General features: G+C 35.0%; 1 protein-coding gene across 1 annotated transcript in view; it reads left to right on the forward strand.

Annotated features, from left to right (window-relative positions):
• Window positions 1-15,710, forward strand: part of ROCK1 (Rho associated coiled-coil containing protein kinase 1) — a 125,069-nt gene extending 109,359 nt beyond the window's left edge. The window contains exons 24-33 of the mRNA XM_069568911.1: window positions 221-314; window positions 984-1,072; window positions 3,642-3,830; window positions 4,429-4,588; window positions 10,167-10,237; window positions 10,431-10,519; window positions 11,505-11,583; window positions 11,740-12,001; window positions 12,319-12,526; window positions 14,154-15,710. Coding sequence (XP_069425012.1) covers window positions 221-314; window positions 984-1,072; window positions 3,642-3,830; window positions 4,429-4,588; window positions 10,167-10,237; window positions 10,431-10,519; window positions 11,505-11,583; window positions 11,740-12,001; window positions 12,319-12,526; window positions 14,154-14,157 — 1,245 coding nt within the window. The 3' untranslated portion in view covers window positions 14,158-15,710. The remainder of the gene's footprint in view (window positions 1-220; window positions 315-983; window positions 1,073-3,641; window positions 3,831-4,428; window positions 4,589-10,166; window positions 10,238-10,430; window positions 10,520-11,504; window positions 11,584-11,739; window positions 12,002-12,318; window positions 12,527-14,153) is intronic.
• The last annotated feature ends 1,323 nt before the right edge of the window (window positions 15,711-17,033 follow it).

A 17,033-nucleotide genomic window follows, 5' to 3' on the forward strand; every position in this document is an offset into this window, starting at 1 on the left:
ACATGCACGCTGAAATAATTTTTGGAAGTTAACAGTTACTTTAAAATATTTTTAATCATTTCCACATATTTCAAACTGGAAACCAGACATTTTTATAATTAAGCAATGTCTGACCTGTCCTTGTCTATGGAAAATGCAAGTATTTTTTTAAAGATTATTGCTTTAAATATGAGAGTAGCAAAGAGACTATGCAACTTCAACCATTCTGTGCTTTGTTTAGCTTGAAGAAACGAACAGCATGCTAACCAAAGATATTGAATTATTAAGAAAAGAAAATGAAGAGCTAACTGATAAAATGAGGAAGGCAGAGGAAGGTATGTAAGATTTTTTAAAAAATTGTAACATTAAAATCAAGTTCAGAGGTAAATCTTTGTTATGTATTAGGGTTTTGAAGAATTTGTTTTCATATGTTAAATAACTTGTGTAGCCTTAAGTATTACCTTGAATAGTGTTAGTCGCTCAGTTGTGTCTGACTCTTTGTGACCCCGTGGACTGTAGCCCACCAGTCTCTTCTGTCCATGAAATTCTCCAGGCAAGAATACTGGAGTGGGTGGCTATGACGTCCAGGGGATCTTCCCGACCCAGGGATCGAACCCAGGTCTCCTGCATTGCAGGTGAATTTTTTATTGTCTAAGCCACCAGGGAAGCCCCCAAGTATTATCTTAGGGAACTTAAATATTCCCACCGTCACTCCCCCCCCAAAAAGGTAAATATATGAGGTGATATATGTGTTAATTAAATTGATTGTGGGAGGATCCTTTCACAGTGTATACATGTATCAGTTCTTCACATTGTATATTTTAAAATCTTAAAATTTTATTTGTCTGTTATACCTCAATAAACTGAAAAAAAGAATTATTTAATGAAGGCACTGAAAGTTACTATGTAGTATATACTAATTTGAATAATAAAGGACATTGTTACTTTGCAAGGCAGAAATTAATGGCATATCATATATGACATTTTATATAATTTGTTGACAGAATATAAATTGAAGAAGGAGGAGGAGATCAATATCCTTAAGGCTGCCTTTGAAAAGAATATCAATACAGAACGAACCCTTAAAACACAGGTATACATGCGGTTAGCCTTCCCCATATGTTTGTATTTGAGTATCATATTCAGAAGTTAGTATTTGCTCTTCATTTCCTTTTTCTTAAAACTGAGATTGTCAAGTCATTGGAACAAATAATGTAATACTCTTTTTTCATTAAATATAGAAGTCTCATTCAGGAAATAGGATTTCAGTTGAGTTAAGAAAGCTAATTTGTCTAGTTATCTGATTAGTAAAAAATATGTTTTAGATTGTATGGAGGACCCATAATTGACAGTAGGAAAACTTAATGAGGAGAAAGCGTATGCTTGATTGAAGTCAAGAGAGAAGAATGAAAAGAAAGAGAAGAATGGGAAGTAAGAAACTTAAAAGGGGTGGATGTATCATTTTGCTTTGTATTTTGCAGCTAGATCAGTTTTTTACACTAAAACTTGATATGTTATCATTGTACCAGTAGTCATCCAGTAGTTTTTAATTCTTCAAAAGGTACTGTGTACCTCAGTTCATTTTTTTTCTTACAGTAAAATATTTTGTACTTATAGCTCCTTACCACTAATCTATTCTCTCTCAGTAATCCTTCAACTAAAGTAATTTTTCAAAAATGCACTTAATAGTCATTGAAAATCCTTCAGTGGAGATTTTACTTCTCTCTGTAAACATAGATCATGAAGATAAAGATTGACATTTATTTTTGTACATACTCCAAAAGAACGTAAGTTGAAAGAAAATGAACTAGGACCAGTATTTACAGCATATACAGATAAATATAAAGAGGATCTGAAAATAGAAAAAAAGTTCAGTAAAAAAAAAGAAAAAGCCAAGGGACACTTGAGGAAAAAAAAGCAGTAAAGATTTTTTTAAAAGGCTCAACCATGGGGACTTACTGGTGCTCCAGTGGTTGAGACTCTGTGCTTCCACTGCAGGAGGCACGTGTTTGAGCCTTGTCAGGGAACTAAGATCCCACATGCCTCAAGGCGTGACCAGAACATAAAAGGTTCAGCCACAGTAGTAAAGCAAGAAATAAAAATGGAAACAATAATGAGATATCTTTTTGACAATCAAATTGACAGGTCTTAATGAGTCATGATACTCAGCTGTGAGTATTATAAGCACATGGGGAACGTTCATTCATACAAAAACAATTTAATAGAAGAAAGCATTTGAATGTGCATATTCTGTGACCCAGTATGTGCTCATTTAGAAATTTATCCTATTTAAATACTTCCATAAATTCTCAAAAGAAATATACAGAAATAAAATTGCTACGTTCTTTTTAAAAGTGAAAAACTAAAACTAACCCGTACAATGAGATGCAAAGAAGCCATTAAAAATTAATGGAGTAGATCTACATGTAATGACACAGAGAAATAGATATTTAACACAGTATTAAATTTAGGGAGCAAGTTGCAGCACACAGTGTATTGCAAAATTCCATTTAAAATCGAAATATTTATATATAATCTACTTATAGTTTTAGGAAAAGTCTAGAAGGATATGCACCCAGTAGATTGAAAGAAAAGAGAAGGCTTTAGCAGAGATAGTCTTTGATGAGTGAGCTTTTCATGTTCTTCACATTATACTTCTGTGTTTTTTTTGTTAGATTTACTACTGGGAAAACAAATAGCCATTTATGAGTTCGGTGAAGTAAGCCTTTACTGCACTAAAAAAATTACTCAAGGGTTCTTTATCCTTGATGGGATCTAATCTACATGGAAATGATAGTGGTTAGGGATTTGTTCTATCTTGATGGAAAAATCTGATTTTTTTTTTTTTTTAGCTACTACAGGACAGATATACCATAGCTTATGTTTCTTTTTCTTGGTTTATGTAACTAATTCCCTGTGCTTTTAACAGTTCTGTCTTATTTAGAATATATTGTTTCCTTCTGGCAAAAGGGGTTAGCCTCAACTATATTTACAACCTCTTTCCCATTCAAGAGGGCCTGAGTATGGTGCTTCATCCACCCGCTCTCCTATTTATCTAAAAGAAAAAAATTATCTTGAGCCTTTTTGCCTGTGTGCTGTTTCGTCTAATTCTTGTGTCATCCTTGGCTCCCCTCCTTAATACCATTTCTACTTTGCTCATTCGATTCCTGTTGGTCTTTTTAAGAAACATACATGGACACAAATGCAGGTATTCCAGGAAGCCTTCCCTGACCTCTCCTAGTCTCAGTTAGGTACCACTTCTCTAGCACCTTGCTTGCTTCTTTTTCCTGATTTTCCACTCAGCACTGTCATGCTTGCTTTCCAGCTCCTCTGCCAGACTAGGATGTCTTTGGGGTTAACTGTATTTTCTGTCTGTATATCTAGTGCCTATCAGAGTGCTTACATGCAGTATAGTAAGTGCTGAATAATTGTTGAGCAGTAACTGGATTTTTTGTAAGCTTATCTGTTTCTTATTAAACATTTGAACAATGAGATGAGTCAGTAATAGTTACTTGTGCTACCAGTTATCATATTCCAAACTTCATTAGGTTCTCCTAATTTTCACACACACATTTTGAAGGAAAAAAAATTTTTTTACTGGAGGCTTAAATTGAATAGCTACAATAAAGAACCTTATTAATAACATTTTAATATCATAATAGGCTGTTAACAAGTTGGCAGAAATAATGAATCGAAAGGACTTTAAAATTGATAGAAAGAAAGCAAATACGCAGGATTTGAGAAAGAAAGAAAAAGAAAATCGAAAGCTCCAACTTGAACTCAACCAGGAAAGAGAGAAATTCAACCAAATGGTAGTGAAACATCAGAAGGAGCTGAATGAAATGCAAGCGGTAAGGTTGTGTGTGTGCATTTGTTATTACTGTATATACCTAGCTATTTATCTTGTTTGTTCAGTATAAAAAATGCGTATTTAGGTTTATATTCTTCTCAGTTTGATTACTATTACTCTAATATGAACCATGATCTTGACAAACTAGGAAGATACTCTGTTAACTATAATTTGAGTAATTTTTACCCCTTAGCATCTGCTTGATTAGAAATGCTACTTTTGGAGAAACCACTAAGGGTTTCCTCTGTATCTTTTACACTTTCATTTGGAACCATAAAAGCATTTTCTATTGTTTTAACAGGTGTTTGAGTTTGGTTTTTAATGCTTTGTGTTTTAGAAGAAAAAAAAAACAAAATACTTTTTTAAAGCAAAGAGAAAAGGAGTTTATGTATGCAGTGTATTACTGAGGAAGAGAACTTGTGTTTTTATAGTTGTATTACAATCTGTGGTGGTAAACATTTGTGAAGTTTATAGTCAGTTTTTAGTATTAGCAAGTCTCGGTTACGTATTTTATAACTCCACTGAGTCTTAGTTTCTGATGTTGGAGATTTGAACTTAATTCTTTATATTATCTTGTTACTTTTTTATTTTTTAAATAGCAATTGGTAGAAGAATGTACACATAAGAATGAGCTTCAGATGCAGTTGGCCAGCAAAGAGAGTGACATTGAGCAGCTGCGTGCCAAACTTTTGGACCTTTCCGATTCTACGAGTGTTGCTAGTTTTCCCAGTGCTGATGAAACTGATGGAAACCTTTCAGGTAAGAATAATTTCTGTTACTTCATTCAAGTTTGCTAAAATATGGGAATTAATATAGATTTCTTTTTTTGGATTTGTAACTCTGTCATTTTGTCCATGAATTCTTAAGAAGGGATTTACATTTCTCATGGCCCAGAGTCTGATATTTGCATACTTACTGCATTTTATAGCATGAAAGCATTTTATAGTCATAAACAATCTTAGGCTCTTAAAATAGGTCTGAATGGCTCTTATTAAATAGAAACCTGAAGTTTATGAATCAGTATTGAGCAGCCCATCCCTGTGGTGAAAGTCAAAACTGCTGCTGCAACTCTGTTTAAGGAAAATTGTACATGTTTTTATGTGTAGCAGCTGTTTAGTGTTTTATGTATTTTTGTGCTGAAACTAAGAACTGCACTTAATAATCAGAACCATAGTAGCTCTATATAGAAACCTACCTAGTGCTGTAGTGATAAACTTCAACCAGACTTAAAGTTTCAAATTTGGAGACGTAGATAAAAGCAGTTGGAAGGTGTAGAGAGGTGTCAGGGAGTGAAATAAACACAAAAGTGAGGAGCTAGGATGTCAGACTTTCTCTTCTTTTTATTTTTATTTTTCCAGTGGAGAATCTAAAAGAAAAACACTGCCTCATTTTTGGATACATTGTAGTGTGGATTTTAGTACATTTATGTCTTTTTAACAAAGATGAGCAGTACACATGATGCAGGTTCAATTTAGAAATTAATAGGTTATAAATAGTAAACCATGCATTGTCAGTGTTAAAGGTATACATATACACACAGAGACACACCCATTTAATGTACTACATATTCTTAGTTCAAGGTCTTGAGAGTTTTAAGTGGTCTTAAACTTGAAGTAGATTTTAATTAATGTAGTTCCTGAATAATGCATGAAAAGAAAGATACAGATCACCACATTTGATATGATAAGGATCTGTGTTAGCAGATATTACTTGTTTTTGTTGTTGTTGAGAATTTGAAATAAGAAACTTGATAGACTACCTAGAAAATTTCATGTTGTTGTTATTGGTCAAGAAAGTGAAATTCAAAATAGGAAGTGAATTCCCTTCTGATATGTATTCTATGTAATAGTCATTCTTTAGTGGCTTTGCCAGCCCATAATGAGATATCTGGAAAGGGAAGGGCAGGGAATAAATATTTCTTATTCCGATGGTCAAAAAATTCCTTCTGTTTTCCCATTTTTGGCTCTCTGAAACCTCCAACCTCTTGAAAATCTTGTAGCTTCACTTCCTTATCAGAGGATCACTTTGGATTTAATAAGAATCTCTAGCTTCAGCTGTTGTTTGAGCATCATTGTAAAGTTATGACCCAGTCATCAGTTAAGAAAGAGTATGACATGGGAATTCCTGGCGGTTCAGTCGTAAGGGCTTTGTGCTCTCACTGGAGAGGTCCTGCGTTCAAAAGGTTTTTTTGTCTTTATTCCATCCATTTCCCTTCAGCTTTGTTTATAATGTCTTACTATGTATGCCTTCATTGTCTTTGTATTAGGTTAAACATTTCAGAGACTGACTTGGTGAATACTGTATAGAGGGTTTGAATTGAGAGATGAGGTTGGGGGAAGGTATTGAGTTTTATTTCATCCTGGCTTATTCAGGAAGGCTGAACTTGAAGCATCATCAGGTGGTATGACTGACAAACCTAGGTGAGATATCCATTTAGATTTCAGAATCCTGATTATTCAGGAGGGATCAGTCAGCAAAAGAAATTTTTAAATGGTTCTACTGGTTCCATTCTGAGCTATACTTAGTATAGCTGTGTATTTTGAGAGATTTTTGCTTTTAATATTTTCAAAGTTCAAGCAGAGGGGGAAAAAAGGTGCTGGTGGCCATTCTCCATTGACCAGTCAGGGTCTCTCTCTATTACTGTGTTCTGAATTTGAAATTTTACAGAGGTCTTTACAGTGCTGCACCTTCTCATATTGGAGGCTGTGACTTTTCATATCGGAGGTAGAAATTATGGGTAATTATCATCAAAGTTACTTTACCTCTGTATCAGATATCTTACTGTTGCTGCTGCTGCTAAGTCGCTTCAGTTGTGTCCGACTCTGTGCGACTCCATAGACAACAGCCCACCTGGCTCCCCTGTCCCTGGGATTCTCCACGCAAGAATACTGGAGTGGTTGCCATTTCCTTCTCCACTGCATGAAAGTGAAAAGTAAAAGTGAAGTCACTCAGTCGTGTCGACTCTTCGTGACCCCATGGACTACAGCCTACCAGGCTCCTTCGTCCATGGGATTTTCCAAGCAAGAGTACTAGTAACTTGAAAGTCTATATTTATAAAGTCTTACCATTTACTAGACCTCTGGCAAATAAAGTTAAGTTTTTGAGGTCATATCTAGAAAGAATTGTAAAAAGTTTTGGCATTCATTCTTAATTTGAGAGTTACCTATCATTCACATGTCTGAAAGATTTTTTGAAGGTAATGATTAATTTTATTTAGTTTGGAAGACTGATCAATGATTGGAGATAATCAGTACATCTGAATTCTTGAGCATTGATTGATTTTTTTTTCTTTTTTATATCACTTCTCAATTTAAATTTTTTGGAATGGTTCTCTAGCTGTGTTTCTTAAGCAATATGTAGTTCATCCAAGTAAACTTTGGTAGTCTTCAGAGATTAGTTTTGATGTTTGAATTGGCTGTATTTGGTACTGATTTACACCTCTTTCTTACATTATCCTCTTTCTTATATGAGTTACATATAATTAACTCTTAAAGGAGTTAATTGCTCATATTGCAATCATACACATCTAAAATTTTTTTTTAACTTCAAATTTCTCTACAAATAAATGAAACCTGGGACCAAGTTTTTTTTTTTTTTTTGTACTTCTATAGTATGTTATTGTTAATAATCTAGACTTAGAAGTCCTCAACATTTATTTATCTGGAGAAGCTGATATCTGTTTATATTATAAAAGAATTTAGAATATTATACTTTCGGGTTGCCACTTAGGTCACAGGTGGTCATAGTTTTAAAGGAGGTCCTTACAACTAAAAAAAATTTAAAGAACTGAATAAAAAACTGCTATATTAAGTTGCATATAAGACAAGAGTAAGTAATTTTTTTAAATCACTGAGTTTGGTTTACCTGCTTCTCTGAAGGGAATTCACTGGAAGGAAAGACTAAAATTCTGTTATAACATTGGCAAAAAATAATTTTAAATTGGCAAAAACCTTCATATATCTTCAGCACTTATTTTGAGTTTCTGATTTCTTCATTTTATTTCAATTAGGGCAGATAGAAAATTGGGCTTATTTAATTCATAAAATGCCTTTGATGTATAAAATTTCTATAGGAACACTGAAATGGCACCATACAACAATTCATTGAAAATATATTTCAGTCAGTATATTCAAAGAAAACACTGGCAAATTAATCCAAACTAGAACCAGAAAGCTTATATATTTCTGGCACTTATTCTCATAGAGAAATAGCTTGGAAGGAGGATATTTTGGCATATACAATTTTCTATAAATGTCAAGATTTCCATGGCTTTTATGTCTTTTATTTTTAATGAGGAATTACTGGTATGAAATGGACTTTGGCACACTGAAGGGAACTTTTCCTAGGAATAACTTTTCCTTTTGTAAATTAGAATATTTGTGAATAATCAGCAGCCTTCTGTATGTTATTGAATATAAATTAGCCATGTGGTTTCTAAATTACAACTATTATTTAAATAGAGTGTGACTTTACTTGGAGAAGGCAATGGCAACCCACTCCAGTACTCTTGCCTGGAAAATCCCATGAACGGAGGAGCCTGGTAGGCTGCAGTCTATGGGGTCTCTGAGAGTTGGGCACGACTGAGCGACTTCACTTTCACTTTCACTTACTTGGCTAATTAGGAAAGAAAGAACTACAGAATAGTAATTTTTTAGAAGGTGTATCAGGTACCTACTCTGTATGTCAGATGCCTTGGGGTATATATATATATATTTTAAGTGTTAGGATGTGGTACCCTGCTCTCAAACTTTCAAAGGAACTGCCTAATGGGACAGATTAATTATTGATGAACAAAATAATAATGCCAACTAAGAAAAAAGTTGGGAGAAGAAGAGGATCACTTTGAACTGAAGTTTCTCATTATTTCTTCCACTTTAACAACTCAATGAAGGAGAATAACAAAATCAGAGGCCATTAGGTACATGGAAGAAGCTGGAACAAGATCATCACTCCTGATTCAATTAACTGCAGTTTGTCTAAGGAAAGATTAGCACTGTGCTCTAGGAATTAAAACTCAGAAATTAGATTGCCTGGGTGAACCCTGGAGCTTGGCCAGTTGCTAGGATTACCCTAGGGCAAGTCAGTTCACCCTGCTAAGCCTTAGTCTCTTCATTTGTAAATGGAGGATGATAGGAGGACCCATCTTCTTTTATATTTCTGAGAATGTAATATCCTATGTTCATGAGGTTATATATAGATTATATATGAGGTATTACTTGCACTTGATAAATAATAAATATATAGTAAATGTTACCTATTATCATTACTTTAAGACCAGACTGTTTTACAGCTTTTAAGTTACACAGAGGAAGGTAATATATATTCCCCTAAGGCTCATGATTTAAACAATGGTATAATGTCACATAGCATTGTACCTTAAAGTTGGTTGCTTTTCGTCTGTATTTCAAATGTAATAGATCTAAAAAATAAAATTATTGTCTTATCTCTCACCTGATATAAAATAATTTCTAAATGGAATCATAAACATTAATTATATTTAGTATGTATTTAATATATTTAAATGTTAATGATAATCATTATAAAATTCCTTGATTGAGTTAGTCAGAGAGTTTCTGGTGGGCACAAACTGGTAAAAGATTATCAGTTTTACCTGCTGAATTCTGTGTTCTTTTACTGTTGATTCTGATACCACAAACTTTAAAGGCTTTATACCTCTTTAGTTTGCTAAGAATTGTAATTGGACTTACCACTAGAATTAGGGAACCTCTCCCCAGCCACATTTGGACACTTTCAGTGAAATTGTTATAGATGTTTTACCAGATCGTTTATCAGAATATTGTACTGAGAAAACAAATAAAATGCTTGTCTCTTATTCTTTATATCTAGTTGGTTCTGCCTGCATTCCTTATTTATTTATCTTCTATTCTTATCTTCTGTGAGTAATAGGACACTTCTGTACTTTTGCTTGCTCTTTCTCGTGTAAATCATGCCTCTGACTTGTTCCACTTGCTGCATTTTTTTTTTTTTGGCTCAGTACTTTTATATCAATGTTAAGTGATATTTAAAGTCTTCTGTATCATATCCCATTTAAGCTGCAATCCATTCCAGTCTTGCCTGGCTGTTAAGGGTATTGTCATTATTTCATACTTTTATGATTGAGTACTGAAAGTTAATTTTAAGGGGAAAGTGGCTTGGATTTTTTTTCTGCAATTTTTGTATGGCCATTAAAGTTGATTTGTGTGATTGAAGCATGAAAGAGCAGATTTTAGCACTTACTCATGTAGCTGTGTTCCAATGCCTGCTGCTGCATGCTGTCAGACAGCTTGTAATAGCTTTTCCTTTTGTGACAGAATACTATATATTTTTTTCCGTCTAGAATCAAGAATTGAAGGTTGGCTTTCAATACCAAATAGAGGAAATATCAAAAGATATGGCTGGAAGAAACAGGTACCATATAACTCATTTTTTTTAGTTGATATTTTTTTGTATATTTTATTTTTAAATCATAGAGCTTATATTAATTGTCATTATTTTTAGATTGATACAATATAATCTAGACATAAAAGGCAAGTATTATACTTACCACTTTAAACCAAGTTAATACTGATGTTTTCTCTTCCCCTTGTTTTTTTAATTTTAGTATGTTGTGGTAAGCAGCAAAAAAATTTTGTTCTATAATGATGAACAAGATAAGGAACAATCCAATCCATCTATGGTATTGGACATTGAGTAAGTTGGCTTTTATTCAATCTTAAGTCTGTTGAGTGTTAAATTATTTTTAGACTTACCATTTAGTTTTTATTTTGTTATTTAAACTATGTTATAAACTTCTTTCCCTAACAAATTTAAATAACAGCTTTATATTAAATCATACTTTTATCAAAATATGAGAGAGAAAACATTGCATACCTGATTGATGTATTCGAAAAGCATTTTTTTAAAATGTCAAGTATTTATTGGTATTACATTCAGAGAACATCTCAAAAAATGTATAATTATGTTGGTCATTAATAATAGGTCAAAGAGGCCCAAGCTGAAACACAGAGAAATTCCAGCACGGGGATCCCTCACTGTCCTGTTCTGGCCATAGGAGCCACAGGGCACCCTTCCCGTGCCCCCTCTAATCCCTGGCAACCACTAATCTCTCCTCCATTTGTGTAGTTTTGTCACTTCAAGGATGTTATATAAATGGAATCAAATAGTGTGTAACGTTTGAGATACGCTTTTTCACTCAGTGTAGTTCCCTTGAAATCCATCCAAGATGTAGTTTTTTTCTTTTCATGATTGAGTGTTCTGTTGTATAAATATATCAAGAGTTTGTTTAACCATTTATTTGCGTTTTTTCTAATTTTGGCCTATTAAAACTAAAGCTGCTTTGAACATTCATGTACCAGTTTTCATACAGATTTGTAAGAACTTGCCGTAGTCTTTTTCCAGAGTGGCTCCGTAGTTTTCTGTTTCTGCCATAGTTGTATGAATGATCTAGTTTTTTTGCATCACCACCAGCATTTGGTTTTAGTACTCTCTTTACTTACAAAATTCTGATAGGTTTATAGTGAAACTTACTCTGATTTTAATCTACATTTCTCTAATAACTAATCTTTTCCTATGCTTATCTGCCGCCACTGTGTTCTCTTCAGTGAAATACCTGCTTTTGTCTTTTACTGTAAATGTGGTTTTATAATCGCCTACATCTTACTTCTTTTCGTTTTAGTAAATTGTTTCATGTTCGTCCTGTAACACAAGGAGATGTGTACAGAGCTGAAACTGAAGAAATTCCTAAAATATTCCAGGTAAAAATCTGAAGTTATAATGGTAGTAGATCCTTTACCTAACTTATAAGTGTATTTGTGAAGTAAACGTAAATGCATCAATACTTTTATACATTTGAAACTTGTTTGTGCAGATCCAGACTTTTTTAATCTTCTGTTTACCATTTCTGAATGTAGATACTGTATGCAAATGAAGGTGAATGTAGAAAAGACTTAGAGGTGGAACCAGTACAACAAGCTGAAAAAACAAGTTTTCAAAACCACAAAGGCCATGAGTTCATTCCTACACTCTACCACTTTCCCGCCAACTGTGAGGCCTGTGCCAAACCTCTCTGGCATGTTTTTAAGCCACCTCCTGCCCTGGAGTGTCGAAGATGCCATGTTAAGTGCCACAGAGACCACATAGATAAGAAAGAGGACTTGATTTCTCCATGTAAAGGTAAGGCATGAAACTGATTCTTACACCATTTAATAAGATAACTTCTTCAGTGTAGCACTTCCTGTAACAAGTTGAAATGAGATAATAAGATGTAATGTTTTGGCACTGGTGGAGCCACATATATATTTCTGATTTTACTTTATTTTTACTAGGTTATGACTAATGTTTTCTCTTTAAATTTTCTGACTTAATTAAAAAGAGAAGATATTGTCCAAGCTTAATTTAGCGTAGTAAATCTTTTCAAATTGTTTAAGAACCTGTGAGAGGGCTCCTTTAAGTATTATGTGACTTGATTGTGCTCTTTTTTCTTAAAATAGTAAGTTATGATGTAACATCAGCAAGAGATATGCTGCTGCTAGCGTGTTCTCAGGATGAACAAAAAAAATGGGTAACTCATTTAGTAAAGAAGATCCCTAAGAATCCACCATCTGGTTTTGTGCGTGCATCCCCTCGAACACTTTCTACAAGGTCTGCTGCAAATCAGTCTTTCAGGAAAGTGGTCAAAAATACATCTGGAAAAGCTAGGTAAGGATTGAAGTGTTAACCTTTCTCACACTAAGTGACTGGATAATAGCTGTCAAAACCCAAAATCAAATTGTTCTTTTCCCTGTAAAAGGCATCATTTGTAGTTGGGTCTTTATATATGACTTAAAACAACTTTACGAAGTAGTTTAACTGATTCCTGTTTCAAGCTCAGAATATTTATAAATATCGTATTTATTTAGTTCCATGTCAGGTTTTATTGTCATTGGTTGTGTTATATATGGTACATCAGTTCAGTTCAGTTCAGTTGCTCAGTCGTGTCCGACTCTTTGCAACCCCATGAATCACAGCACGCCAGGCCTCCCTGTCCATCACCAACTCCTGGAGTTCACTCAGATTCACATCCATCGAGTCGGTGATGCCATCCAGCCATCTCATCCTCTGTCATCCCCTTCTCCTCCTGCCCCCAATCCCTCCCAGCATCAGAGTCTTTTCCAATGAGTCAACTCTTCGCATGAGGTGGCCAAAGTACTGGAGTTTCAGCTTTAGCATCATTCCTTCCAAAGAAATCCCAGGGCTGATCTCCTTCAGAATGGACTGGTTGGATCTCCTTGTAGTCCAAGGGACTCTCAAGAGTCTTCTCCAACACCACAGTTCAAAAGCATCAATTCTTCGGCGCTCAGCTTTCTTCACAGTCCAACTCTCACATCCATACATGACCACTGGACAAACCATAGCCTTGACTAGACGGACCTTAGTCAGCAAAGTAATGTCTCTGCTTTTGAATGTGCTATCTAGGTTGGTCATAACTTTTATGTGAAACTTTGTTCATCTTATTTTTAGCTGTGTTAGCATAGATTTAAGTACCCAGTTTTTCTTCTTTTGAGGGGAGGGTAGTTTAACTACTTTCGACAAAATTTTTTAAAAAGTTTAAATGGTAAAATGAACAATTTCAGGGCATAATTAAACCCTTTCTTCAGAAGTGGCTATGCTATCTTCAAAGTTCTCTAGTCCATGGAACCTTGGGACTCAGAGAAATTAAGCAACTTGCACGATCACACAGCCAATTTGTGGCATAGTCATTGGAACCCATTTTTATCTCTTTCTAAGCCTATGTTTTTTCTCCTATCCCAAATACAAACTTTCCCTAGAATGTTAATCCTCTACTGAGAGGGATATTTGAGTCTAGAACCGATTTGTCTCTGCTAATGTCACCCAACTCTTCCAAGCAGGCTTAAAAACCATCTTTAATTTATCCTGTTTCTTTCATTCTGTATCATCAGTAACCAAGTCTAATTCTTTGGATTGACTCACATCCATTCCTCGTTGTGTTGCTCAGCTGCAGTACTGTTCCAGTGCTTTATTACCTCACTCCAGTCTTATTTGTGTGGAACCCTGTATCAGCCTGTCCTGTACAGGATAAAAGCTGAATAAATCTAAAGTACTTAAAATTGGTTTACAGCTTTGTAGGGGGAATAATGTGTTTGAAACAGTAGAAGCAGAAAAGAGATAATGGTGTATTTTTTCCCTTTTCCTGTTTGCCAAATTTTGTGTGTTACTTAATTATTACATATAATGTATGTGTACCTTTCCTTTCAAGTTTTGTTTTTTGTATTTATCAGCTGAGTACATTACTTAACAATTTTTATTTTTTTTCCCCCCTCAATAGTTAACCACGTGACCTAGTGCCTTGTGGAATTGTGTGGGATGCTACCTGATGAAGCAGGCGTCTCTAACAATGCAGAGCAGACAGGCTGTTCCTTTGACACAAATATCACAGGCTTCAGGGTTAAGATTGCTGTTATTCTGTCCTTGCTTTGGCACAAAAGCACACTGAGGATTGTTTGTTTTGTTTTGTTTTTTGTTTTTTTATTGCGGGTTTGCCTACAGGTAGATTAGATTAATTATTACTATGTAATGCAAGTACAATTGAGGGAAAGCTTAGCTAGATATATTTTTTTTAAAAAGGTGCTGCCTTTTTGAATTTCTAAGAAAACGCCTGTCAATCATGATGGAACACAGTTTTCCTCATACCAGTGAGGGGAAGAGACTTTCACTTTCAAGTGGAATGGCTGTCACTGTCAAGATCAGCTCATGGAAGGAGTAAAGTGAATATCTCAAAATGAGACAACTGAAAGGTTTTTTAAAAAATAACTTCAGTTTTCATGCTCTTGCAAGACTATACAAAACTATTTTAAGAAAGCAGTGATATCACTTGACTTCAGTGCCCTCACTGTAGAATTTAAAAGCCTTACTGTTGATTGCCCATGGTGGACTTGATGGAAAATAAATATCTTACATTATGCTTTACAAAATACTGTATGTGTTTCAGCAAGTTTGTAGATTGGGGAATGGGAGAAGGCAAAAAAAAAAAATTTACATTTAATCTATGCATTTTTGCCAAGCCATATTGAGTTATTTTTACTACTAGAGACATTAGGAACTAACTGTACAAAAGAACCAAGTTTAAAAGCATTTTGTGGGGTACATCGTTTCTGTAATTGTATAATGTGTTTCTTTGTGGTTTTAAGTGATAAAGACATTAAGTTAACAAACATATAAGAAATGTATGCACTGTTTGAAATGTAAATTATTCTTAGAACACCTTCAGTGGGAGTTGCATTGCCCTTTTAGTGCCTTAATTTGAGAGAATTATTTTACTGCCATGACTATAAAAATTTCAAAAAACATATTTTCAAAAAATTATGTGTGTTCAGGGTTTTTTTCATTGATAATTGGTTTAATTTAAAATATTTAGAGGTTTGTTGGACTTTGATAAATTGAGACAATGTTTGCATCAAACTACCTGCTTAAATAATGAATGACTTTATAAAACTCTGCAAAAATATGTAGAAAGTTGCACCCAGTATAAAAGAAAATTATGGCAATACATCTGTGATGTTTTCCAGTTAACATAGGAATTACCAGATAAATACTGTTAAACTCTTGTTCAATAACAAGAGTTCATTCATATGGGCAGTATGATTTATTGTTTATTTTTTTAACCAAATACCTCCTTAGTAATTTATAATGGCTTTGCAGTAATGTCTATCAGATAAGAAGCACTGGAAAACTGATTCGTCTCTAGGATGATATGCATGTTTCAAGTGGTATTAAAAGCCGCACTGATGGATATGTAATAATAAACATATCTGTTATTAATATGCTAATGACTCTGTGCTCATTTAATGAGAAATAAAAGTAATTTATGGATGGAGACCTTTAATAATGACTGTTATGGTGTTTTCTCATGGATGAGATGAATAGAAACCATGCTATAAATTAGTCTCTGACTGCATACAAATGTTTGTAAAATCTCATGACTAAAGTGAATTTTTAAAAGATAAAACTGGTTTGTGCTGTAAAATAAGAGTGGCTACAATTGAAATGAAAAGTTGGCTAATGTCTGTTAGAAACAATTCTCCGTGAGTATCTTAAGTTTCTCACATCCGGAGAGCGGAAGCTTTGACAGCCTTTCTTTGTTCTACCCTGTCTTTGTCAAGGAGATTTATATAGTGAACAGCCTTGGGAGATAACTGTGTTTCCATCAAGGAGAGGGCAGGTTTGTTTACTGTTGTATAATAAACATAATGTTTCTCCCCGGGGCAAAAGTTGGGCAGAGTTGCTTGTGCTTATTGTAAAAGGTTCAGGTACCCTAAACTTTGGACTCCTCAGCTGTGATGCAAACCCACCCCACTGCATGCTCAGCAACCCCCTGGACCACTCTGCATCACCCCTGTGGGACTCAGAGGGTGAGGGGAACTGATGGGAACGTGAAGCTTGCGCTGCTTGCTGTGCTCTTAAGTGTAAAGTCATTTGGCTTTGACCCAGGATCCATGGAGTGATGGTGGGCTGACTTGTAGCATGCAAGTAAACCTCAGATCCTTCACAGTTCTGGACAGTGTCCTTACTAGCTCCTCAGAACCGTCACCATCACCCCAGTGTAGTATGTCTAGTGTAATAAGGTCCAGTAGAGTGCAGAGAATACAGTGAATTTTATGTACTTGACCTAGAGGACTTTTTTAAAAAACAAAACAAAATATTAACTTGAGCATAAAATTATTGAGAACTGACAGAGCTTTCAGCAATGACTTCAAATGCCACATTGCAAAACCAGGTCAACACTTCTTTTCTAAGTTCAGGAAATCACTCGATCCTGAAGTACACCAACATGATGAAGGTCAGGGGAGTGTCGTGGTAAGGAGAACACCCCGCCTGCTAGTGCTCTGCAGTACCTTGCCCTGCCTGCTGCATGCCCTCAGGGGACATTCCTGATCCAGGGATCAAACCCACATCTCCTGTATCCCCTGCATTGCAGGTGGATTCTTTACTGCTGAGCCTTTGGGGAAGCCCAGAAGTATAGCAATCACAGCGAAAGGCCTAATCATTCCTGCTGCTGCTGCTCAGTCACTTCAGTCATGTCCGACTCTGTGTGACCCCATAGACGGCAGCCCACCAGGCTCCCCCGTCCCTGGGATTCTCCAGGCAAGAACACTGGAGTGGGTTGCCATTTCCTTCTCCAATGCATGAAAGTGAACAGTGAAAGTGA

This window comes from Ovis canadensis, chromosome 23 (genome assembly GCF_042477335.2).
Source record: "Ovis canadensis isolate MfBH-ARS-UI-01 breed Bighorn chromosome 23, ARS-UI_OviCan_v2, whole genome shotgun sequence".
NCBI lineage: Eukaryota > Metazoa > Chordata > Mammalia > Artiodactyla > Bovidae > Ovis > Ovis canadensis.